This window comes from Pyrenophora tritici-repentis, chromosome 1 (genome assembly GCF_003171515.1).
Source record: "Pyrenophora tritici-repentis strain M4 chromosome 1, whole genome shotgun sequence".
In the NCBI taxonomy this organism is placed as follows: domain Eukaryota; kingdom Fungi; phylum Ascomycota; class Dothideomycetes; order Pleosporales; family Pleosporaceae; genus Pyrenophora; species Pyrenophora tritici-repentis.
This window is the reverse complement of record NC_089390.1, coordinates 8,659,299-8,683,049: the sequence shown is the minus strand read 5'-3', so window position 1 is coordinate 8,683,049 and position 23,751 is coordinate 8,659,299. Positions and strand designations below refer to the sequence as shown.

The following is a 23,751-nucleotide window of genomic DNA, read 5'->3' as shown; positions in this document are numbered from 1 at the left end:
TCACGATCAATGAGAATATGTCCAGAAAATACAGCTCAGTCCAGATATACTCTTCGCAAGTCATTTTGCGATGCTCACAAGACTAGAACTTGGCCTGTTTCACCAAAACAGGCACACATGCTCCCATCCATCTAACCTACGGCCAGAAACCAAGTTCTCCGACCAACTTACGTCATCGCAACATGTTCAACACCACCAAAATTGTTGCCCGCTTTCTCACATGATAACCTCCAACATTTTCTCTAACCCGTTTTTACTAAATTTGCACCCAAGTAAGACTAAACATGGGTGCCCTACTATCATCCCTCTTAGCCCCCGTCGCCTTACCCCTAGGCTCATTCTTAGCCATACCAATGTTAAGCTCCTGGTCCACAGGCTTAAACCTCATCTTCCTCTCCGTAGCATGGACGACAATCGCCGCATCATATTCACCGCTGCAGCTCGAGCTCATCGCGCCCATGGTCCTCCGGTTATCACTGTATATAATCCCCAGCCTCATTTTCCTGCTCTTCGACATAGGGATACCCAGTCTAGCGATTGAATTCAAGAGCCAGGGTCAATGGGGTATCCCCAGTAACCAAAAGGGCGGCGCGAGAGGCGTGAGAAGAGTGGTGGCGTGGAGTTGTGCCAACGTATTACTTACCGTTGCGTTGCAAGCGGGCGTTGAGTTTCTTGTGACGGACGTGCTGCAGATGAGAAGTTTGCTGCTTATCAAAGGGAGTAGATGGGGGTTGAACCATTTACCTAACCCGTGGACCATGGTCAAACAGGGGGTTATCGGTCTTGTTTCTCGGAATGTAAGATACCGATATAATTGCTTTTCAAATTGGTACTTGCTAATGGACGAACAAGATCCTTCAATACTATATCCACACACACCTCCTACACGCCCCATCAGGTGGTGCGCTTGCCTCTTTGCATCAGACTTGGCATCACAACATCCGTATCCCCTACTCTTTCGCTGCAAACTACGATCATCCTGTGTGTCATCTTTTGCATCGCTTTGTACCTCTGTATATTCCCGCTATCGCAATGCGTATGCATATTCTCACCTACCTGGTTCTGATCGCCATCTTTAGCCTTGAGGAAACATTCGTGTACTCTGGCTACAACGTTCTTCCATCAACCATCATGCTGAATGGCATGGCACGTCGTGCCGATGCGCATATGATGAGTGAAGGAGAGGGTAACTATGGGTGCTTGGGTGTGTTAGACTGGTGCCACGGAACAACATTGGGCAAAGACGTTGTAGAGGATCTAAAGGCGGAGATGGAGAAGCATAATGTGGAGGGCAAGGCAAGCAAAACTATTGATGGAGCGGGAGAGGCGGCGAATGGATTGGCAAGCAAGTTTGGGAGAGGAAGGAAGGGGCGGGGAAAGAAGTAGGTCAGTGAGGGTAGACCTATGATAATGGTATTAAACAAAGGTTAGTTTGGATGGGCGCAAGTGGTTCATGTAGCTGTCGTTTCTGGTAACCTTACGTCATTTCGCTTGGAGGTCAGGTAGCAGTCGGGGCAACAATCGGTCGAATATTGGAACGCCTGTATCTCTATTTCATGCATCAGTACTCGACTCGATTACCACCCAGTATATACCGCGCCCATTGAACGCCCGACTATGACATCACGCAAGCGGAGACCAAATATTCAGTTTTGGACCGTCTCGGATTCGCTCGCTTGTTATAAAGTCTTATGGTAAATGCCTCGTCGGTTTCCTCCATGAAAAAAAATTGGCTGCCCTGCCGCTGCGGTTCTTTGACCCTCGCTAGTACGGCTGCAGTATGCCGAAGTCATCTTTCATCCCATGCACTGAACGCCGAATGCCCGATCGTGATCCGTCGCTTAAAAGACCATCTGGTGAGGCCTGTCTGAGCTGCGGAGGCTGAAGCTGGCACCGAGGTAGTCGACGAGGTGAGCCTCCTTCTTGATGGTAGCCAAAAGAGCCTTGTCGACGGCCTTCTGGTCCTCGACACGGTCCTTGGATGTCTCCTTCTTCTGTCGCAATTGTCAGCTCTGCATATATCGCTATTGTCATGTTTACGCACCTCGGGCTTCTCGCCCTGCTTGAAGAAAGCATCCTCGCCAGGCTTGTGGGCAGCCTTATCCTTGGTGAAGTAGCCGTCCTGGCTGGCCTTCTCCAGAACCGTCTCGTCTACGCCGCTGAGATCGACACTGGTGGAGGTGGCGATGACATATCGGGCATTTACTCGTCGGAGAGGAACACCGTTGACTTTAAAGGGACCAGTGACAAGGAGGACACCCTGGGACAGGTGCTTGAGGACAACGACGCGCTTGCCGCGGAAGCGACCTGCAAGGAGGATGACAACGGTACCAGGCTGGAGAGACTGGCGGACCTTCGCAGGGCGGACAGACTTGCGGGCCTTGGGTCGCAGTTAGTGGAAGTTCCAATTGATTCTGTCATGGTCATAGTTCGGCGAAAGCACAACCGCCGCATGCTATCGCAGTGAATGTTTCCCAATGCCAATGCAGTCCTGCTCTTTCATCATTCCCTTCTGCTATCGCAAACGTACCTTCTTGGGGACAGCGACGTCCTCAGCAGGGTAGTACTTGCTGGCCTTCTGCGAGTGGTGCGGTATCGACCTCTCCCCCTTGGAGAACTTCTTGGTGGTGGGCTTCGTGTCCTCTTGTGTGGCCGCCATTTCGTTTCGCTGTGGTCGTTAGTGCTGGTCGGTGGTGTTGGCGATGCAATCGTATTTTCGTGGTGTTCAGTGTGTGCCAAGCTGTCCAATCGTACGCGTGACCGGGCCGAACATTGTTCCGAGCCTGCTGATGTAATCCCCGCTTTGGCCATCTTCGGGCGTGGAGCTCCACCGGACATGGCCAGTAGCTTGAACATCATTGCCTCACACCACACACCAACGCAGACATGTCAATTCAACCGCTCATCACCTTCAAGGCAGGCCAGTGCGAGCTCACTGTAAGTCACGTATATTACTGCAGTGCTGCATCATGCGGCTGACAATGGAACCAGCGCGGAGAAGGCATCCAGCAGACAGTCAAGCCGGTGCCGACACCTGGCTACGTCTATCTGTACCAGGGCGAAGATGGTTTGTTAGCAGCCATGGATCATTGTACACCAACTCACATTTGCAGAATTCGTGCACTTTTGCTGGAGACCCCGTGACAGGCCTCTTGACCAGTCTGAGCTCGACCTCATCATGATTCCCGGCGACGGCTCCTTCCAACCTTACACTGGCAAAGACTCCGCCGAAGACTCGGACCACGTCAATTCGCCCACCGACGGTCGCATATTCGTCCTCAAGTTCAGCTCAAGCTCACAGCGATACCTCTTTTGGTTACAATCAAAGTCGCAGCACCCGCGTGGCGCAAGCTGGTTCAGCGAACGCGACCTCAAGATCGGACAGGTTGTTGACCTCCTCCTTACAGGCGAAGAGATTGACGTTCAGGCTGAGCTTGCCGGTATTTCCAACTCTTCTGGCGGCAACGACGAGGATGAGACCATGGAGGACATTGACCATTCGTCTAGCCGGAACCGCCATGGTAGCACGGGGGGTGCAGGAGCTGACGCTACAGGAGGTGATGTTCGAGAAGAAGGCGAAGAGTCTAGAGAGGGAGGTGCTGATGGAGGTCGAGCGTAGGTCCCGTCTATTTGAATCATATGCGGCGTCGTGGCGCGGTCGACTTCTCCGCGAAGATTCGGGCTGCTGTGGAAGACTACACCGAAGGGTCTTTGCAAGTTTCACAAGATATCCTGTTACGGTACGGCGTTTGGAAAGAAGCATAAGTCCATCCAAACATATATGGCATATTGGCACTGGCTGCTCATGTACAACAATAGAAAATAAGCATCCTGCTACGTCTTCCACTGGCCACGCCGCCACGCTCGCTCCCGCACTTCTGCTGCGTTCCGAAATACACAAGCACATGGCTAACGTATTGACAGAGCCGGATCAGGCGATGTCTCGGCCATTGTCGCCGATTTCATGAACTCGCTCAAGGGCGGCAACGCCGGTAGCAGCTCGCAGCAACAGCGATCTGCCCCTTTCGCACCTCTCCTCGACTTCCTGTGGCCCTCGCACACCCTTCCTACTGTACAGGACGCATCCGATGACGTCATCGACGCTCTCTGCGCACAGCTCCCCACGACGCCCTTTCTACTAGAAGCGGAAGTCGAGGACGTTGACCAGATTGACCCCAACTCCGAGACTGCCCAAATGGCCATGCAAACACTGAGCCGAGAGGAGAAGGTCGAGGTCCTAGGCAGGATTCTACGGGCGCCGCAGCTTAGGGCGGCTCTAGGCAGTCTGACTGAGGCTCTCAGGACTGGCGCATTGCCGACTGTTAGTCAAGCACTGAAAATTGACGTTGAGAATGGCGGATATATGAGAGGTGCAGGGATGCCGCTTGGTGGTGACGATGCAATCAGGGTATTTTTGGAGGGCGTCAAGAAGACCGTCGAGAAGGACAAGAAGGGCGGTGATGAGATGGACACAAGCTAGATTTCACCTCGTAAGTAGGGTGTTGGATACGCTTCGGAACTGGATTACGGCCGATACGACTGATGGTACATGCTTAAACGATCACGAATATGGATACTGCATAGCGAGGGTAGGGGGATAGACTGTCTCTTTCATTTTTGTCTTCTTCAATCCTATACCTGCATCCTTGCAGAGGTATTCTGAAGTTACGGTCAACCCTGTCCAGTCCAAACCCGAATCAATCAGTCTCGGTCTTTGCCTGCGATAAAAGCCCCATTTATTGATATACAGCATTGTTACATGCCTCTCTCTTTCTCATGTCTCTCTTCCTCAGCCTCGGTCTATCTAGACAGTTTCATGGTCTCAGCCACTCCACTCAGTCTCTCGATATCCTCTTGCTTGACGTTCGGATGCAGTTTTCGATACAATTCCATCCACTTCGACCGGTACAGCTCCCACTTCGGTTCCGAATAACATACCATGCAAGGAAATTGGCTGTGCGGCAGGTAGCGTGGAAAGTGGTAGGCGCATACATTTGGTTCAATATCACTAGGTAGGACGAGATTAGTAATGGTTGCTGGCACGGTCGTGATAGGTAGGATAAGGTCACTCACCAGTCGTCAACTTGAGATTCAGCAGGTGTAGCCGACGCGAAAGATTGGTTGACCAAGGTACCTGGAGTGGAAAAGGTGGGCGAGGGCTGCTGGGATGGCATGGATGACGTTTGACTGGGCTGTGCATAGCTGGGCGGCGGTGGAAACGGCTCTTGACCTTGGCCTACGAAGCGGAATGCTGGAGGCGCTCCATTTTGTTGCCGTCCTGGAGTACCTTGAGATTCGATCCTCAGCAGCGCCGGATAGCCCTGTACGTCCCCGATCCGTTGCGAAGGCAGATCTTGTACATCGCTCCTATTAGCAGCTACAGGCGCCATGGACGAGACGACAGAAGTCGACCGCGACAGCTCTCGTGTGATTGCAGCGTCGGCCTTGGAAAGTCGCAGACCTGTAGCCATGGCGTGGGGGCACGGTGTGTTGCATACTGTCTTCTCGTGGCTGCAGGCGTATACCTGGAGCAGTGCGTAGCACATGGTGGATGCCTTGTCTTGCAGAGAGTACGGCCGAGCTGTAATGGAGCTGTAATAGGGCTGTAATGGATCTGCAATGGAGTTGTAATGGAGGCGTGAGTCAGGACTTAGCTGTGTTTATAAGAGTCACGGTTTTATTTTCGAACTCAGGATAGGTGAGTACCGGCAGTGCGGCACAAAGACAGATTGCCCGTCGTGGGGATTGGCGCGAGGTGCTCACGGTAAGTCGCAGACCCTTAGTGGCTGAATGATTGCTAACTTGTCCGCTTGCTTAGCTTGGTGATGTCCGTTTGCAGACCCACGTGTTGTTCATTGGGCGGAACCACGCAGTTCCAGGGTTGCCTAGTGACCGCCAGTGAGACCCCTTTCACTCCACGCAACCACCACAACCATATATCCACAGCTCTCTTCAACATCACCTAAACTACTCTCAACTACGCCAGTATATATATCTAATAACTCTACTTTCATCCATCGAGCAATGACTATCTTTAGTGGCATGGGTTGCGGAATACTTTGTCAGCACCCTGGCCGCGTGTTCAAACACCGCTCCGTACTACTCGTGATTATTCTCCCCGGGTAATAAAGCGATTGTCCGGTTCGGTGTTGGAATCACTTCGGTCAACGCTGTCCTTTCGCATTCCCATGGCACTGAGGTACGAGTTCGGGCCTTGGCAGGTACGCCTGTTGCAAGGTCTAACAAGAAACGTATTCAATCACGTTTCTTCCTCGTAGAGTTTCTTTTGATACTTTTTTTACACTTTTCTTTTTGCCCTACGTTGTAACTTACTCTATGCGCTTAGATTATAGTACTAACTATTGGAACAAGGTCCCACTAGTAGTATGACTACTATGGATAACCGAGTGGGAGGAGGGACAAGGCGGGGTGGCTGCAACGTATTTTATTGTTTCTTATGTTGAGTGTCAAACAACTCACTGTTGTGGTGGGTGCTATTGCCCACCGGGCAGTGCCTGCCACACCAGCACATCATGTGACTCTCAAGCACCTTCTACCCTGGACTGAACCCAGATATTCTCAACACTAACTTTATCTACACCTAGTTAAGCTAAGAACTATCAATTACATTTTTAAACAAGAGCTTCTTCACTGATAATTACGCCTAAGTGATTAAGAAGGTACTATAGGTATATATAGAGTGGTAGCCTACCTCTCTTAACTCTTTTTCTTATACACATACACCTTTCTTTTCGATCTCACTCTTTCTCTTATAAGATAGTAACAGGAATTGTAAAAGACGTCTTGCTAAGTAGTTACTTGCATTATGTTACAAAGGCTAAGTATCCTTTTCTACTACTATGCTAGAGTCTTGATTGAACAATATAAACTTGACAGTGGCCTGTTCCACAACAGCCTCGTCACTTTGCCGCGAACACCGCGCCACTAAACTCCATGCCACCAAATGCTCACACAAGAAAGTACACTTGAATAGGAAGGTAGACAGCTAGTAACTCCGTCCAAACAAGATCCACTTCTTAGCGGGCGTTGTGCAATCAGGGTTGATACACTTGGTCTTGCCGGGCTCGATGCCTTCAGGCTGGTCAAAGGGAATGCACAAGCTCTTTGCTCCCATGGAGGGAGCTTGCTTGTCTTCAGCGACATCGTCTCCGAGTGCAGTCCTTGCGCTCTTTGCCTTGACCTCGTCCTCGCACTTGTCACCCTCGCAGTGGGGAACCAAGATGACGTTCTTGGCGTTGAGGGTGGGGACGAAGTCGTCCCAGTTGGTAAGCTGGATGCGGTGGTCACGGAACTGCTTGTCAGCTTTCTGGAACATATCTTCCTGAATCTGCTCGAGCAGTTTAGGCACCTCTTCGACTAGATTGTCGACACTGATTGTGCCACGCGCAGCGTCCTTGTCGTCGATGTCGCGGCGAGAGGTGGTGACAACGCCCTTCTCAGCATCCTTGGGGCCGAATTCGATACGAAGAGGAATACCCTTGAGCTCCCAGTCGTTGAACTTCCAGCCGGGAGAGTAACCCTCGCGGTAGTCAGTCTCGACACGGACGCCTGCTTCGATCAGGTCATCCGCAATCTTCTTGACCTTGCTGTATAGCTCCTCTTTCGCCTCAGCGGACATCCTACTCTGGTCAGCATCCTAGTTGGTGATTATTAGTGCCAGACTTACTTGGCTGTGACACCGACGGGGATGACAACAACTTGGACCTCAGCCACCCTAGGAGGGATGACTAGACCTCGGTTATCGCCGTGAGTCAGAATCATGACACCAATCGAACGAGTGGTCAGACCCCATGAGTTTTGCCAGACGTGCACGTGCTCTGACTTGCCAGCTTCCTTCGCAGTGGGGTCCTCAACTTTGATGTCGAACATCTTGGAGAAGTGTTGTCCGAGACAATGCGATGTTGCGGCTTGGACTCCTCGTCCTGTAGCTGGAATAAAGCCTTCGACGGTGGTGGTATAGTCGGCTCCGGGGAACTTCTCGTTGATTGTCTTCATGCCCTTGACGACAGGAACAGCGAGCAGCTTTTGGAAGACATCGGAATACCAGTCCAGGATTTGCAAGACTTCGGCGCTGGCTTCTTCGCGGGTGAGATGCGCAGTGTGTCCCTCCTGCCACAAGAACTCGCGTGTCCGGATGAAAGGCATGGGGTCTAGGTGCATGTTAAGCATGACTGCTTGGACAAGGGAGCTGTATACGTACGCTTGAATTCCCACCGAACTACGCTGTTCCACTGGTTAAGCTTCAGGGGTAGATCACGATGTGACTGAATCTTGCGAGCAAAGTATGGGTACATGGCGGTTTCAGAAGTAGGGCGCACGGCGATAGGCTTCTCTAGATCGGACTTGCCGCCCTTTGTAACCCAGGCGACCTCGGCAGCAAAGCCCTCGACGTGCTCCTTCTCCCGCTCCAAGTTGTCGGCACTGATGAAGATGGGGAAGTAGGCATTTCGGACTTTGAGCGTCTTGATCTTGGCATCGAACCATTTCTGGATGTTCTCCCAGATAGCGTACGAGGCGGGTTCAAGAATATAGCATCCGGCTACGTCGTAGTACGAGATCATCTGACCCTTTGTGATGACCTGCTGGTACCAGTCTCCGAGATCAACCTCCTTTGCGACATCGATACCTATCAAGACTGAGCCTTCAATCTGTCGCATAGTCAATATCGCATTGGATTCTCAAAACGCTCACGTGGGTCAAGCAGACCTTTTTCTTTTGCTGCTGGGGCTTCTTTGCGGCTTTTTGCGGGTTGCCGTCTTTCTTGCTCTTTTTCGTCTCAGAGATGGAAAGATCCTTCAGTTTGCCATCGGCTGCTGTTGCTTCGGCCATGTTGGATCTATTTGAGAAGCGTGAGTCAGTGAGCTTACAAACAGACTATTGACAGAGTGCGACGCAAAGTGCCTTCAGTCGCGAAATCAAGCAACGCGAGTTGATTCCATGCGACATGAATTGGCGGTGTTGGCGGGGCAGGGCGGGGTATCAACACGCGACAATGGTATACTTACGTGCAATTGACACACGCCAATCTGAGGTGGAATGGTTAAAAGTTGGGCGACGGCGAAAGGGTCACGAAACAGTCAACAAGGCACGAGTAAGAGCTATATGTCTTCTTACAGTCATGTATGAGTCGACGGTCCAATGTAGAAGCCGAGTCATCAATGCAAGGGTCCACTTTAGCGCGACTGGCACCGGCGGAGCTACAATTCGCCGACGCGGGCGGGCGTGCTTGGAGAATTTCTGGACCGCGTAGAGGCAGCAACAACAAAGCAGAACAGCTATAAAACAGCAACATGGCAGGAATCTTCGAGCAGTCTCGCAGCGGCGGAACTCTGTGTAAGCTGGGACAGGTGGAGATTGGGTGGCAGAAAGCTAACACGTGCAGTCCTCGGCGGCCAGAAAATCAGCGGACAGGACATTCGCGACCAAAACGTGCTTGCGACGCAGGCAATCTCCAATGTCGTCAAGTCGTCGTTTGGGCCCTCGGGTCTCGACAAGATGATGGTCGACGACATTGGTGACGTGACGGTGACCAACGACGGCGCTACCATCCTCAGTCTGCTTGACATTGAGCACCCCGCAGGCAAAATCCTCGTCGACCTGGCCCAACAACAAGACAAGGAAGTCGGAGATGGCACAACTTCAGTCGTCATAATAGCGGCCGAGCTCTTGAGGAGGGCAAACGAGCTTATGAAGAACAAGATACACCCCACCACCATCATCACAGGCTACAGGCTGGCCCTGAGGGAGGCAGTCAAGTACATGAACGAGAACATCAGCACAAAGGTCGATGCACTCGGTCGGGACTCACTTGTCAACATTGCCAAGACGTCAATGTCTAGCAAGATCATTGGCTCAGACTCTGACTTCTTTGCCAACATGGTCGTGGACGCCATGACCGCCGTCAAGATGACAAACAACAAGGCCGAGATCAAGTACCCCGTGAAGGCTGTCAACATCCTAAAGGCACACGGCCAGAGTGCCACCCAGTCGATACTAGTCAAAGGATACGCCTTGAACTGCACAGTTGCTTCGCAAGCCATGAAGACTCGCATCACCGACGCAAAGATTGCCTGCCTGGACATCAACCTGCAGAAGGAGCGCATGAAGTTGGGCGTACACATCACCATCGACGACCCAGAGCAGCTAGAGAAGATCCGAGAGCGCGAGGCTGGCATCGTCACCGAGCGCATCGAGATGATCTTGAAGGCAGGCGCCAACGTCATCATGACAACCAAGGGTATTGACGACCTTTGCTTGAAGCACTTTATTGAGAAGGGTGCCATGGCTGTGCGAAGATGCAAGAAGGAGGATTTACGAAGGATAGCAAAGGCCACAGGAGCTACCCTGGTCAGCACTCTTTCGGATCTAAACGGCGATGAGAAGTTCGAGGCAGCCAACCTAGGTCATGCCGAAGAGGTTTCACAAGAGCGTATTTCCGACGACGAGTGCATCCTGGTCAAGGGTACCAAGGCCTTTTCTTCAGCGTCCATTATTCTGCGAGGAGCGAACGACTATGCTTTGGATGAGATGGAGCGATCAGTGCACGACTCCCTGTCAGCCGTCAAGCGCACACTGGAGAGTGGACGTATTGTCCCTGGTGGAGGTGCTGTCGAGACCGCTCTACATATCTACCTGGAAGAGTGGGCAACCTCAGTCGTAAGTCATTTCAACTCATGTACATCTTAAACACTGCTAATGTTTTCTTCAGGGCTCTCGGGAACAGCTGGCTATAGCTGCCTTTGCACAGTCTCTCCTTTCCATTCCCAAAACTCTCGCCATCAACGCAGCCAAGGACGCCACCGAGCTTGTTGCTAATCTCCGATCAAGACATGCTCTCTCGCAACGCACAGTGAACCCAGCGGACCCATCATCGCAAGATGCCAAGCAACTCGCAAAGTCGAAGAACTACAAGAACTACGGCCTGGATTTGACCAACGGCAAGGTACATGATTGCTTAAAGGCCGGCGTTCTTGAACCCAGTATGAGCAAAGTCAAGCAATTGAAGTCGGCAGTGGAGGCATGCGTAGCCATCATGCGTATTGATACCCTGATCAAACTTGATCCAGAGGAGCAAGGCGGAGGTGACGATGGACATGGACACTAGAAGTCGCACAAGGGCGGCGCAATGAAGAGATAGATATGAAAAGATAACGAGAGCGTAATGAAGGCTTCGACACCCACGTGCAAGGCGCACATTGCGCTGTACAAGCTCCACCCCATGATCAGCACTTACTAATCTGGCAAGGCCATCACCGAGGTACCAAAGCAAATGTAATTTAGGGGCCAAATGTGCCACGTCTATATGAGACTATTCTGCCTACCGGTGAAGCGTATTCGCCGCGAAAGCGTCCGATGTGTGCTTGGCGGTCACCTTGAAGGGAATGGACGTGTTCTGTGGCTGCTGCTGTGACCTATCAAATGTCTGCAAAAGCGGGTACAAAGTTAACTTCAGGCTCAGCTCGCCTCCCCATGCTGGTTGCTACACCACATTCGCTGCCAACCCTTTATTTTACATCGCTTGACGTTGTACGTTGTGTCATGTCACTGCGCAGAACTAGTAATGAGAAAGTGTTGTTGACTGTTGCTCTAGCAGTACAAGTAGATCTAAACTGGTCTTACCGAGGACGTTACAGCCTTGCAACATTGTGATTGCAACATGTATCTTCAGCCGCAATCGTGGGTGAACGTAGAGGCGCGAACAATCCAGCTGATCTACCCGCCAATACTCTCTTTTCGTATCATACTTGTGACATGCAAGCCTCAGCGGGCCACTGCACGCCTTACTGCGCACCTATGCTCGTATAGCTCGCTACCCAACATATGGGGGTACTTAGCTGAATAGGTCTGCTCTTATTCATGAGTTGTTTATAATTTGTTTTTAACAACTCTAGACTCGATTACAATGGCACATACTACACTCCGTCCATTGCTGTTCGCTTTTCTTATCCAAGATGCTGTCGCCGCTACAATCACGTCAATGGCCACGACAACGCCTGCGCCAGTCGTAAAGAGGGCAGTCACCACGATTGGTTACGTCTCAGTCGGAGAACTGGCTGGGACTACACAGTGTAGGATTCTACACCTACCATACACTGGTTCTGTCTAACATCGCCCAGGGGATACCATTACTGCAAACGACCAAAATCAGGTCATCGCAACCTCCGGTGATCTATACAAGATCTGCAATCCCACAGCGGTCTGCGAGTTCTTCTCTTGTTCGAACGATTACGCAGTCTTTGCTACTACTTCGATTTACTGGTACATTGTCACAAGCCGCGTACACTTCAAGAATGACTACTTACACAGATGTCTAGTGGTGGCGCGAGTAGCACATGTAGTTACTGGGAACTTGCAACAGACATCAATGATCAGCGTCCACTGACCAACTACTGGTGTGATGACAAGACAGAGGCTGGTGGTGTCATTTATATGACAACACCTGAAGATGATATGCTCATGAATTCCCATACAGTAGATTGAGATCCATGCTAACAGTACGATTCAAAGGCACATCTACACGCGCAAGTACCAGAGTATCAACCAACAATGCCGCATCAGTATCCTTTACCCGCATCACTAGCGCATCCGGCTCTACAGAAACCTCAATTGACCCCGTCGACGTCCTACCCCCCTCGGCAGGCATCAAGACCAACAACAACAACAAGAAAAAGAGTACACCAGTCGGCGCTATTGCAGGCGGAGTGGTCGGCGGCATCGTTCTGCTCGGCGCCATCATATTCGCGATCGTTTTCCTCCTCAGGCGAAAGAAGCGCAACCAAGCCAACAACAACAACAACAACAACAACAACACCAATACTGACGCGCCCCAAGCACAGCAACAACCCCAAACTCAACAACAAACACCACCGGCGCCCGTGCAGTACTACCAAGAGCAGAAGCCCGCACCTCAGCAGCAGGTCCAGCAGATCCCTCCCCCACAGCAACAGCACACGCATTACGACCCAAACGCTCCTCAGGCACCCCAGTTCTACGATCCTAATGCTCATACTAGCTATGCTGCTACGCCCCAACAAGGAGGCTATGCAGTTCCGCCTCCAGAAAAAACTCCTGCTGCGACCAGCCCGGTGCAGATGAATCCCTACTATGCGGATAACGGACCAGTTAGTCCCGTGCCACAGTATTCGCCTGCTGCTTCTCCGCCACCTGTTCCGGCAAATGTCAACGAGCTACCTACTGGGAGGATGTGAGATTTGAGTTGAAATTTGACATCACAAGTCTTTTGCAGGCACATCAGGATGTTACATAGAGGATACTGTTTATTGGCTAGTGCAGTGGATTTGCAACGCGCCTCTTAGTGGTGCGGTTCGACGAAGAAATTCAGATATCATAATGCGTATACCCATATAACGAGATTTTGAGCTTATGCTTTGGCGCAGTAGCCCCTGTGAAATCCCCAGGCCAGTTTCTGGTGTTGTTTCCCACAATAATACACCTGTCCACATCCAGAGCACTTGGACACTGGCTTGGGAGCCCCGCAATGCCCACACCACTTTTCCTTGTCTTTATTATCCCACCTCTTCTTCACCCGGATCGCGACTTCCAAAAGCCAGTCGTCGAACGGTGTACCACTGATCGCCAAGGTGTGCTGGCTTTGGCTGGGATCCGCACCCCTGGCCAGGTGACTAAACCGTATCGCAAACTCCTCTGGAGTGTCAAGTGCAAACAACTGTTTTCCTTTGGGTCCAGGGCCCCGTCCTAGGTCGCCAAATTGCATAGACGACAGATCGAAGAAGGTCTTAACTGTCGCGCTGTCATGCGGCGAGAAACCTACGACGGCGTGTGGCAATAGCGGCTGGTGACCACTGACTTGCAAAGTCCCTTCTGGAAGTGAAACAATCGCAGTTGTGAGCTTCGGCTCGCGGAACGCCTCCTCGATAATGACGCGCCTGTTGATCGTCGTGATGTAAGACTCGCCAGGCTGTTTATTGAGGGGTGCATGCCGAACCCTCAATTTCGTGTCGTCGGGGAATAAGCCGAAGAAGAGTTGGAGAAGGCCAATAGCCTTGTAACATCCATCATGGTTACGTGCTTGATAGAAAAGAGTCTCCAGCTGTTCGTCTGAGAACGTACTGCCAGCTCGCTTATCCTCTTGCAGAAAATCCTGGGGGAGATCGGGTGCACTTGGGTTTCTAGGGTTTTCCTCCTCGACGATGATCCAGGTGCAGGCGTTCTTGTTCCAGCCTTGTTCTATGGGACTATTGAGAGCGACTGTCTTTGGTTGATTGCCCGGGAAGGCAACCTCTCGTAGTTTTGTGTGGCGGAGCTGGGGTTCGGTCGTGTTTCGCTCATAAGTCATCAACACGCCGATGTCGTAGAGATCGAGAGGTTCTTCGCTATCACTCATTATGGTGATGTTTTTTCAAAAATGTTTGATTTGGGAAATGGAGTAGAAGGGAGGCCATGATGTCGCAGGCTTCCTGCCCTTGATGAGCTAGACAACACCCTCTTGCCGGTTCCGTCTTAGCGTAAACGCTCACCTTCTGTTTGCAAAGACATTCCATCCATCCTTGCCAAGGTTTCCTTACAACAAAAAGTTCCCATTGCTGTTTGATTACGCGCAAGTTGATGATCGCGGTATAGATAAGATGGTTGATCCGGAGGTTTTCAATGACATTGAATTGCGGTTGGCTTGTGTCTGATGGTACGGTTCAACTCCACACGAGTACCGTGGTTGCTTGATGACTCTCAAGGTCTTGTTGTAATGCAATGACTCTCGTTGTAATAGTTGTAATTTGATGACTAAGTTTCCATTGCACAAATAGCTAACGTAGTACGCAGGATCATCTAATCTTCTATTTGCATAGTGTGTTGGGAAAAGTATAGAGTCACGTCATTTTACACAAACGTAGGAAGGAGATCTCACATCAGATTTCTTAATTGAACATCTGATAGAAGTAAACTTTCCTATTGAACCGACGGTATGCCAACCATGGCTGTGAGATAATCCACCCAGTCTCTCCATGTCTCCAATTTGAACCCTGTACGCCTCCATCGCATGATCTTACGTGCTCCCACGCTCGACCAATACAAGTTGAATTAAATCGCCACTATATGTCTTGCAAGCTAATCCGAGATACTAACTGTCTGAATCACCTTGGAGATGCCACGCAGCTTAGGCGGGACGCTCCTTCTTAGCTGTTTTGCTCATCCCAGGGTCAATAGAAGACATGAGTCCCTTCGAAAGCAGCTCCCTCTTCTGGAATGGATTGTCACTTCTCCTTCTCTTCGATTGGTAGATGGCTGTCGTTTCTCTTGTTCTCAATGATCTCATCGTATGCTGCGATGTCTTCCAGAGTCTTCACCAATATCGGCAGGCCATTACCGTTGTCAAAATCCCCGTATGTATCTCGCTTTCCAGCGTAGACGAAGGCGAAACTCACGATTGTCTTCATGTTATCGCCCCAGGCGTAGACTTCGGCTGTGTCCATGAGTGTGCCGAATACCCCATCACAGCGAACATAACGATGGCTTGCTGGGTGCACATATCCGCCATTAATCGTGCGTACGTGTAACCAGGGCTTGCAAGGACCAAGGATTTCCACCCAGGCCTTATCTCCCAGCTTCAAAGGTCCACCTTTCTTCGTTTCAACCAGCACTGTGCCCAGACTTGTCAACAATCAAGCGGCTTGCAAGCGCTTAATTAATAGCTTGATAACTATCAATCCCATCAAGTCAAGCTCGCCTATACTAATTTATTAGCAATCCAAGCTGAGGAGGGTCAGCTTGATTGTTCGGCTTAATGGGCTTGGTTAAGGCGTGGGCCAAGAAGCCTGACTGGCTCGAGGCCAGTAACGCTAGCTTTTAGGCGCTCTAGGCGCAGTACAACACCTCACCGCGCGCGGTAAGGCTGTCGGCAGTGATCCCAAGCGATATAGACGACGCGATAGATAGTATACTCAACCCTAGTACTGTCAGCAGCCTCACCGCCGACAAGGACGAGTTTAAGAGGTGGAAGCGCAGCGAGCCGGTAGCCGAGAGAGGTACAGAACACGCAGATAACTCTATCAAATACTGGGTGAGCATGCGCGATTGCTACCCTAGCCTAATTAAGCTTGCGCTTGACGTACTCTCTATCCCATCGTCAAGCTGTGAGTGTGAACGCCTGTTCAGTGAGCTGGGCGACCCCTTAAAGCCGGCAATACAGTACGTACGACGGTGGCAAAGAGCTGGCCTCGGAGGCGACAACGAGGTGGTGGGGAGGAGGCAGCAGACGACGACAATATGGAGCTTTTGTGCGGGCTAGCGACTTAGGACGACGACAAAGGCTAGCGCTACTGTAGTACAGGCTATCAAGCCTATCAATCAAGCCTCAATCAAGCTCACGATCTCAGCTTGTTAGCCCCAACAATCCAAGCCGACGCCCTCAAAAAACGAGCAATCCAAGCTAACGCCTCAGCTTGGATTGGCTTGATTGTTGACAACTATGACTGTGCCAACGCTTAAGAAAGTCCTTGTTTCAGCGTCACCGTCATCAGTGTTGGTGAAGACGAATGAGTCTGCCTTTGGGAATTTTGCAAAGGCTTCTGGACACTGATTCTCGAGAATATCCAGTAACTGGTCTCTATTGTAGCGCTTCGCACGTCCCATCCTGTCGATCTTCTGGATATAGACCCGTTAGTGGCAATTATCTTCTATTCTTTTTTGAAACTTACGTTGCGAGTAAATGTAGTAAGTAAGGTGGTGCTCAGACTGCAAATTGTTCGGTATTTGAGCAGGCTGAATTGATGAGCTAAGACCCGTGACGATGGGACACGTTTATATAGGCTAGCAGATACAAGGTGAGAGAGCATTTCAAAGTGGTCAGCTACGATGTCGATCACTGGTAAGTGGGAAACAGTAGTCTCAGTGTAGGCATATGACCTAGGTAAGTCATGTACCACCATGATTGGGCCGTGGTGAGAGACGCTCGGTCGACTCAGGCCGTGTGATTGTAATCTGTCATTGATCATGTGGGTCAGGTCCTCTCTTAACTATCGGGAAACAATTTGTATTGTCTCCAGAGGTTCAATAAAACATTCACGACCATCGCTGGTAATGGAGGATGCGGACCCTAGCTGGGGATTTCCTAAAGCAGCTACAGTAGCGGCACAGGCTCAGGAACTCACTGCGCAAAGCCTGCATGCACTGCAGCGTAGTTGCTATTGTAATATTGCAGCTTTCTTACAGGTAGTGTAGCTATAACTTAGAATTCTCAGCCTATACGTAGGCCTGCGTATAATTAATTACGGTGTACGTAAAATTAAGAATAAGCCAGCCAAATAGTGTTTAAGGTTGGCCGTAAGTGTTTCACTTTAACTCATCGTTAGCCGCCAGATTCCGCGAACGCATGCGTACATCTACTCTGTATCTTCCCATCACTGTTACCATTGAGACAATCACTGTTACCACTTGAGACATGAGCGCTTCTCTTCCGTATGCGGTCAACCCGCTTCCTTTCTCAGGAAAGGTCATTGCCGTCACCGGAGCCAGTCGAGGCTTAGGCTTAGCTGTCAGCAAATACCTACTGATTCGGGGCGCCACGGTTTCCATGTGTGCGACATCACCCGAGAATCTATCAAAGGCCGCCAAAGAGATAGAGAGTGAGCTCCCAGACGCGAAAGACCGGTACTGGACATGTGCTGTCGATATTGCCAATCTGGGTAGTGTACGGTCATGGATCCAAGAGACTGTGGCCAGGTTTGGAAAATTAGACGGTGCCGCCAACGTTGCAGGTAAGTACCATTGTCCTGTCAGGTTTCGATGAATTGTTTGCTGATAGTGTAGCGGTGGAGCAACGTGAAGTCTTCCCAATCACAGATTTGGACCCCGAATACTTCGCGAAGCTGATCAATGTGAACGTCATGGGGACATTCCATTGTCTGAAAGAAGAAATGAAGATGATAAAGGACGGCGGTTCGATTGTGAACGTCGGAAGCATCGCCAGCCAATATGGGGCATACGGCACGTCGGCATATGTCGCTGCGAAGCATGCCCTCATCGGGCTGACTAAAGTGGCTGCTTTCGAGGGAGCATCCAGACGAGTGAGAGTCAATGCTTTATGCCCGTACGTGTATCTCCCTTGTATATAATCGCTTGGTAGTTAATAATCAGCAGCGGATGTTTCAATACGGAGATGATGACCAAGCCACTCCACTCGGCCGCTGGGGAGTTCTATCTGAACAAGGATGATATTCCGTGCATTCTGAAGCGTGAACTTCCGGAAACGTGGGAGATAGCCGGCTCGATCGCATTTTTACTTGGTGATGAGGCCGCGCACGTCACCAAAGCGACGTGGTTCATTGATGGGGGTTGGTTGGAAGGTGGCTTTGCTAGTACCTATAGCTCAGGGTGAGAAGGCGCTACCGTATTGTGGAGGTGCACAGGCGCGGCGGTTATTATGAACAGGATCTTTGGCCACCGTACTATTACGCCTCAACTACTATTGACACGCATCTTCCGCAATGTGCTGTTTTCAGACTACCTAGGTATTGTTGTTGATATGCATTCTGCTGAAATCGCGACTTTCACGCTCTGGTTATCGCCTTCAAGCCGCGACCCGTACCTGACGCTTACCTAAATTAGTAATTCCCGTATCGAGCTACTGTTCGTCGTCTCCGTCGGAAGCCAGTTTCCATGCGTCTCCGACGGAAAACATCATGATACACCCTGTATATGCGTTCACCCCGCGCGATAACGGGCGTGTATTTGTACACTACCTGTGATAACGACGCGATATATATAGCCCATGAAGTCATGCTCTCCAGGCTGGCTCACAGCAACTGAACATCTTTATCATCATGTCTCGACCGTATGACAATGCCAATATTGAGCAGCTCCAACGCGACGCCGATGAATGTTTACTTACCTACGGGACCGACTTCCACCCTGAGATCATTACCTCTACTAAGGGCATCTATGTTGAGACAGCCTCTGGTCATCGGATGATGGACGTATGTTGCAATTCCGCCTTCTCTCCATGATTCCACGCTGATTTCAGGGTGCAGTTCACGTCTGGTCAGATGAGCACTTTGATAGGCCATGGTCATCCCGAAGTTGTGAAGGTGGTAAATGACCACGCGCAACACCTTGACCACCTCTTCAGTGGCATGATTAGCCCTCCAGTCATTAACCTTGCGAAACGACTTACTGATGTTGCACCCGCTGGTCTCGATAAAGCGTTCTTTTTGAGCACTGGAGGGGAGAGCAACGAAGCGGCTATCCGTTTAGCCAAGTTTTACACTGGGAAATTCGAGATTGTTGGTCTGGCAGCATCCTGGCATGGTATGACTGGCGCATCGCTCGGTGCTCAGTATCATGCTGGTCGTTCAGGTTATGGACCTAACATGGCCGGCAATCTTGCGCTTCCGACTCCTAATGCGTACCGTTCGATCTTCAGAAATCCAGACGGAACATATGACTGGGCGACTGAGCTGGACTATGGCTTTGACCTTTTGGACAAGCAGTCTTGCGGATCACTTGCAGCAGTCATTGTTGAGCCTATATTATCGAGTGGTGGCATGTTGGAGCTTCCACCCGGGTATCTGAAGGCCTTGAAGAAGCATTGTGAGGCGAGGAGTATGTTACTCATCGTCGACGAGGCGCAAACAGCACTTGGCAGAGCAGGAGATATGTTTGCCTTTGCACATCATCCCGAAGATGAGGGTGTGGTTCCTGACATTCTCACTCTCAGCAAGACGCTTGGAAACGGCATTCCACTTAGCGCGGTTCTAACATCGAATCCCATCGCTCAGCATGCCAAAGAAAATGGCTTCTTGTTCTACACTACACACATCAACGATCCTCTACCAGCAGCTGTAGGCGACAAAGTCCTCGAAATCGTCATCAGAGATGACCTGTGTGCTCGCTCTAAGAGGCTCGGAATCAAGCTTCAAGCTGGTCTCAGACACCTTCAGTCACGATATGGCTGCATCGGTGACGTTCGTGGTCGTGGTCTCATGGCGGGAGTTGAGATTGTTGCCGACAGGAAGACGAAAGTTGGGGCCCCGGAAGTGGGTAGGGCAGTATCAAACAAGATGATGGAAATGGGGCTGTGGTCTCAACTGGCCACTATGGCATCGTTTGGTGGGGTCTTTCGGGTTGCGCCTCCAATCACTGTCACAGAAGAGCAGCTCGATCTCGCGTTGTCAATCATTGAGGAGGCTCTGAGAATGACTCCTGGCACAATGCCGCTATATACGGATAATTTGTCTGTCGTTGCACAGCTCTGAGTCAAGCATAGTCTACACGATAATACTTTTTTTGATATGAATCGCTATGATGTGCTCTAACTCAGTGTCCAAACTCCTTCGCGTCACTTTTGATCGCCACGTGGGGTACGCTGCCGCCACCGAAACTCATTTTCTCAACCTTGAAACGCCCATGGACTCCTTATAATTGATTATCCACCCCAGGGCCCATCTTTCACTGTTCATCCTTGATGCGAAATAATTATCAAAGCTTTGCTCGAACAGGTGATGACTGGCCAGTTCCTTCTGTTTTTCTCCCAATTCAGTTTCCGTCGTAGCTGTGGTTTCTTTGGCAGTCTTCACCCTGGCCTTCGCTTCTGTCAATGCTTCTTGAATAATTTTCCAACGATTATTAGCGAATTCAAGTGTCTTTGTCTGCCCATCGAGTGTATTTTGCAATACTGTCTCTTCCTGTGTAAGCTTTTCGCCTCTGAGCTGCAAGATCTTCCTGCAGCGGTCGAACTAGCCAGTCATGTTAGCATGAAATAGCCCACATGAGAAAAATATTCTTATTGCACGGGTAGTGGACTTACTAGAAGCTTCTGATCTGCATCTTCAGAAGTGTCCTCATCGGACCTCTTTCTTCGTGCAGGGATGTTGTGGCGGTATGCTCAGGTACTGCCATCGTATGTGATGCATCATGTTCATTCTGGATTAGGTTGCCGTGGCTCACTCCCACCTCTGGAAGCAAGAGGGACGCAGCCCTATCGTCTTTGGAGGCCGTTATTGACATGGCTCTAGTCGAGTTGTTCTCTGGTACTCTCAAGGACGCTGGCAAAGGCTCTTGCTTGACGGTGTTCGGGTTTGAAGCATGCTTGTCTCTTGAATTGTCTGGCTTTTGTGAATCCATCTTCTCAGGACTTGTATTCTGTAATCTATCTTTCGCAGATTTGGTGACCAAGTAATGGTGCGGATCACATGTAATCTACCAAGCCACATATTCCATCTACTGAGTCTCTCACTATACTGCCCCACTACTGCGGCGTATCATCCCACCAAACGTTCTTTCCCTTGTCTCCACTGAACCCCGACCACTTCACTCCACCCCGCCAACAATCATTCCAAACCTTCTTCCCGTGCTCGCCGTCTTTGGGCTTCCCATCATGCTCTCGCATCCAGCAATCTATGCACCACTCGTCGCTCTTCTCAAAAATATCTATAATAGTGGCACACTGACGTTGTATAGGGTAATGCTGAGCTAGTTCGCACAGCGCAAAAGGACGGACAGGATTGATAAGAGTATGCATACCGGGACAAGAGTACTCAATACAGTTGCGAAAGCACATTTTGTAGAATGTAGTGGGAAGATACAGATAAGCCAGCGATATCAACTTGGTCACGTTTTCAACACGCTGGGAGAAACGTTGAGAACTCAGTGTTGACAAGAATCGCAAATCGCGATGAGAAATACCAAAGTTAATGTTCTCGGTATCAGCAAGCTGATTTAAGGAAAAATATATACAGAATCGAAGTCATTGACTGGGCCACTGACGCTCAGACCAGCGCATGCCATTCACGTCATCCAAATCACCACCACGCTTCACCACGTGACCTTCGCACTTTGAACCACTTACGGGCAGTTGACAGTGATGGAAGCGCTACCAGTGGAGAAGTATCCCTCAGTAGCGACAATTTGGTAGTAGTGGCTACCAAGGTTCATGCCCTTGCTGGCCCAGGCATCAAAGTGAGTCTTCATGTTAACTGAGCCGGAAGAGCGCTTGTTCTGGCGAACAGACCAATACTGCTGAAAGGTCCTGGTGCCATCAATGGATGGCTGGTTGGTGCGGGTCGACTGAGCGATCTTGTAGGATGAGCCATCGACGGTCACAGTGCCCTTGTTCTGGGCCTGGGAGGAGGGGTCGTAGGTTCCGAAGTTCTCAACGACGTAGTACTCGACAAGAGGGTTGCGAGTCCAGCCGTAGATGGCAAGGTATGAGTTGCCGTTGGGGTTGTACGAACCGGAGTAGGTTATGGTACTGATGTAGTGTCAGTAAGCTTGCCTTGAAAAGGGTATTCTTGAGCAAGTGGGGGTACCGGGCCGATCCTGGGTTCCATCCCTTTCCTCCGACAAAGTTGCCTCCGCTTCCCCACTGGACACTGTAGCTGCCACCAGCACCGTTGGTGTAAGTGACCCTGGAACCACCATCAGTCCACCACGAATAGACTAAAGTCATGTTTAGCTAATGTTCATTACAGCGTCGATAACCAGACTTACAGCAGCCGTTGTGTGTTCCCTCAGAGTTGGGAGTGCTCTGACGGGCAACGAGATCACCAGATGAACGAGCAGCTACATCAGTAGCAGGTGCAGCGAAAGCGCTGGTAGCAGCAATGGCGGCGGTGATGAGCGAAGTGAAGGAGACCATTTTGATTGTAAGGCGTTGATTTTGCGAAGTGAAAGAAAGTTCTTGATTGTCGTTGGGGTTTGCTACAAGGAAGACTGATGATACCTTTATAGATCTTTGTACTGTGCACGCAACATCGGATAATGATCTAGTGATCTAGGTCTGTTGGCTAAAGCCAAGGCAGGTCCTTTGCCATCATTGCGGTGTCTCAGCTACTCTCAGCTAGGGTGTCATCCGAAGCCAAAGTATGAGGCGGAGGGATAGCAATCTGCTGAGCTTGGCTTTTGCGTAAGAGAAAGTGCCTAGAAGTGGCACCATGGGCCAATTGCACCCACAAAGTCTTTGAAACGCTCTATATCTCGGTCATTCATACATTTCTATTGGCTTGATACTTGAAACCATGTTTGTAGAACCTCACCGTGCGTTTATGAAGCTAGGGTTTGCAATTTCTCCGTGGTGGGGTTGACTGCAGGTTACAGTGGCACTACAGCGGTCATAGCAAGTATTCCCTCAACTACGCGCCCTATCCTCTTTCTCATGCATTTGCCAAGCTTTCCGCCTTGTGCATGTCCTAGCGGTTAAATTCTATCTTGGCGTGAGTACAGAATAGTGGACCAGCGAGATGTTAATCAATGTAAAGCTATGTGGCCAGTGTGGCGCCTGAAGACGACGGCAAAAGTGTCCTGTTTAGCTTCCAAGACCGTCAAATGAGTGTTCTACGAGGTCTTCATATCCGGAACCGTGAGTATTGCCTTTGGCTGCTGGTTTGCGTGATGTTGGCAGTGTGGAATAGATGAGATTAGGAAGATGGAAAGATTCCTGGAAGGGTCCATGCGCTGGTAGAGAGATTCGCATGCGGCTCAAAGCCGCGTGCACGCCACGTGCATAGGTAAACATCACTAATTGCCGTGCTCCGAGTCAACTAGTCTGCAATGGTGGACATTATCCGGCATCTAAATTCCCCGGCCGAGTCATGTAGAGGCTATCTTCTCTAGATACCTACTAACCCTCGATGTACTCTCAAGTGTTTGACTATGCAGGAATCGCGCGACTTCAATATATGCGGAGACATTAACCTATAACCTCATCTCTACTATCCATCTGTATAGCAAGGATGTGTAGATGAGTCTTGGTGTGCTGGT

The 23,751-nt window shown here is 50.4% G+C and overlaps 14 protein-coding genes across 14 annotated transcripts; 7 read left to right on the top strand and 7 right to left on the bottom strand.

Moving 5' to 3' along the window:
• Window positions 1–284: 284 nt before the first annotated feature.
• PtrM4_033580 (uncharacterized protein) lies at window positions 285–1,386 on the top strand (the record flags this gene model as incomplete). The annotated part of the gene is made up of 2 exons (XM_001939181.2): window positions 285–797; window positions 853–1,386. 2 exons carry the CDS (start codon window positions 285–287, stop codon window positions 1,384–1,386), a joined length of 1,047 nt encoding a protein of 348 aa, XP_001939216.2.
• A 455-nt stretch (window positions 1,387–1,841) lies between these two features.
• On the bottom strand, window positions 1,842–2,659 carry PtrM4_033570 (60S ribosomal protein eL6; the record flags this gene model as incomplete). The annotated part of the gene is made up of 3 exons (XM_001939180.2): window positions 1,842–1,994; window positions 2,045–2,380; window positions 2,531–2,659. The coding sequence occupies 3 exons, from the start codon at window positions 2,657–2,659 to the stop codon at window positions 1,842–1,844; spliced, it is 618 nt and encodes a 205-aa protein (XP_001939215.1).
• A 227-nt stretch (window positions 2,660–2,886) lies between these two features.
• On the top strand, window positions 2,887–4,480 carry PtrM4_033560 (putative 26s proteasome complex ubiquitin receptor subunit rpn13 protein; the record flags this gene model as incomplete). The annotated part of the gene is made up of 4 exons (XM_001939179.2): window positions 2,887–2,937; window positions 2,992–3,067; window positions 3,114–3,615; window positions 3,925–4,480. 4 exons carry the CDS (start codon window positions 2,887–2,889, stop codon window positions 4,478–4,480), a joined length of 1,185 nt encoding a protein of 394 aa, XP_001939214.1.
• A 589-nt stretch (window positions 4,481–5,069) lies between these two features.
• PtrM4_033550 (DUF1421 domain containing protein) lies at window positions 5,070–5,471 on the bottom strand (the record flags this gene model as incomplete). The annotated part of the gene is made up of 1 exon (XM_001939178.1): window positions 5,070–5,471. The coding sequence occupies one exon, from the start codon at window positions 5,469–5,471 to the stop codon at window positions 5,070–5,072; it is 402 nt and encodes a 133-aa protein (XP_001939213.1).
• Window positions 5,472–7,006: 1,535 nt separating this feature from the next.
• On the bottom strand, window positions 7,007–8,850 carry PtrM4_033540 (ProS, Prolyl-tRNA synthetase; the record flags this gene model as incomplete). The annotated part of the gene is made up of 4 exons (XM_066104050.1): window positions 7,007–7,640; window positions 7,688–8,171; window positions 8,222–8,669; window positions 8,713–8,850. The coding sequence occupies 4 exons, from the start codon at window positions 8,848–8,850 to the stop codon at window positions 7,007–7,009; spliced, it is 1,704 nt and encodes a 567-aa protein (XP_065966252.1).
• Window positions 8,851–9,311: 461 nt separating this feature from the next.
• Window positions 9,312–11,125, top strand: PtrM4_033530 (GroL, Chaperonin GroEL (HSP60 family); the record flags this gene model as incomplete). Its single annotated transcript, XM_001939176.2, has 3 exons — window positions 9,312–9,354; window positions 9,404–10,677; window positions 10,730–11,125. 3 exons carry the CDS (start codon window positions 9,312–9,314, stop codon window positions 11,123–11,125), a joined length of 1,713 nt encoding a protein of 570 aa, XP_001939211.1.
• A 798-nt stretch (window positions 11,126–11,923) lies between these two features.
• PtrM4_033520 (uncharacterized protein) lies at window positions 11,924–12,501 on the top strand (the record flags this gene model as incomplete). Its single annotated transcript, XM_066104049.1, has 3 exons — window positions 11,924–12,089; window positions 12,138–12,279; window positions 12,336–12,501. The coding sequence occupies 3 exons, from the start codon at window positions 11,924–11,926 to the stop codon at window positions 12,499–12,501; spliced, it is 474 nt and encodes a 157-aa protein (XP_065966251.1).
• A 611-nt stretch (window positions 12,502–13,112) lies between these two features.
• On the top strand, window positions 13,113–13,229 carry PtrM4_033510 (uncharacterized protein; the record flags this gene model as incomplete). Its single annotated transcript, XM_066104048.1, has 1 exon — window positions 13,113–13,229. One exon carries the CDS (start codon window positions 13,113–13,115, stop codon window positions 13,227–13,229), a length of 117 nt encoding a protein of 38 aa, XP_065966250.1.
• A 173-nt stretch (window positions 13,230–13,402) lies between these two features.
• PtrM4_033500 (zf-MYND multi-domain protein) lies at window positions 13,403–14,386 on the bottom strand (the record flags this gene model as incomplete). Its single annotated transcript, XM_001939174.1, has 1 exon — window positions 13,403–14,386. The coding sequence occupies one exon, from the start codon at window positions 14,384–14,386 to the stop codon at window positions 13,403–13,405; it is 984 nt and encodes a 327-aa protein (XP_001939209.1).
• Window positions 14,387–15,251: 865 nt separating this feature from the next.
• PtrM4_033490 (uncharacterized protein) lies at window positions 15,252–15,470 on the bottom strand (the record flags this gene model as incomplete). The annotated part of the gene is made up of 1 exon (XM_001939173.2): window positions 15,252–15,470. One exon carries the CDS (start codon window positions 15,468–15,470, stop codon window positions 15,252–15,254), a length of 219 nt encoding a protein of 72 aa, XP_001939208.2.
• A 1,967-nt stretch (window positions 15,471–17,437) lies between these two features.
• PtrM4_033480 (FabG, Dehydrogenase with different specificities (related to short-chain alcohol dehydrogenase)) lies at window positions 17,438–18,373 on the top strand (the record flags this gene model as incomplete). Its single annotated transcript, XM_066104047.1, has 3 exons — window positions 17,438–17,753; window positions 17,806–18,085; window positions 18,136–18,373. The coding sequence occupies 3 exons, from the start codon at window positions 17,438–17,440 to the stop codon at window positions 18,371–18,373; spliced, it is 834 nt and encodes a 277-aa protein (XP_065966249.1).
• A 445-nt stretch (window positions 18,374–18,818) lies between these two features.
• On the top strand, window positions 18,819–20,249 carry PtrM4_033470 (GabT, 4-aminobutyrate aminotransferase and related aminotransferase; the record flags this gene model as incomplete). The annotated part of the gene is made up of 2 exons (XM_066104046.1): window positions 18,819–18,971; window positions 19,026–20,249. 2 exons carry the CDS (start codon window positions 18,819–18,821, stop codon window positions 20,247–20,249), a joined length of 1,377 nt encoding a protein of 458 aa, XP_065966248.1.
• A 1,588-nt stretch (window positions 20,250–21,837) lies between these two features.
• PtrM4_033460 (uncharacterized protein) lies at window positions 21,838–21,963 on the bottom strand (the record flags this gene model as incomplete). The annotated part of the gene is made up of 1 exon (XM_066104045.1): window positions 21,838–21,963. One exon carries the CDS (start codon window positions 21,961–21,963, stop codon window positions 21,838–21,840), a length of 126 nt encoding a protein of 41 aa, XP_065966247.1.
• A 181-nt stretch (window positions 21,964–22,144) lies between these two features.
• Window positions 22,145–22,630, bottom strand: PtrM4_033450 (uncharacterized protein; the record flags this gene model as incomplete). The annotated part of the gene is made up of 2 exons (XM_066104044.1): window positions 22,145–22,431; window positions 22,483–22,630. 2 exons carry the CDS (start codon window positions 22,628–22,630, stop codon window positions 22,145–22,147), a joined length of 435 nt encoding a protein of 144 aa, XP_065966246.1.
• Between the last annotated feature and the right edge of the window lie 1,121 nt (window positions 22,631–23,751).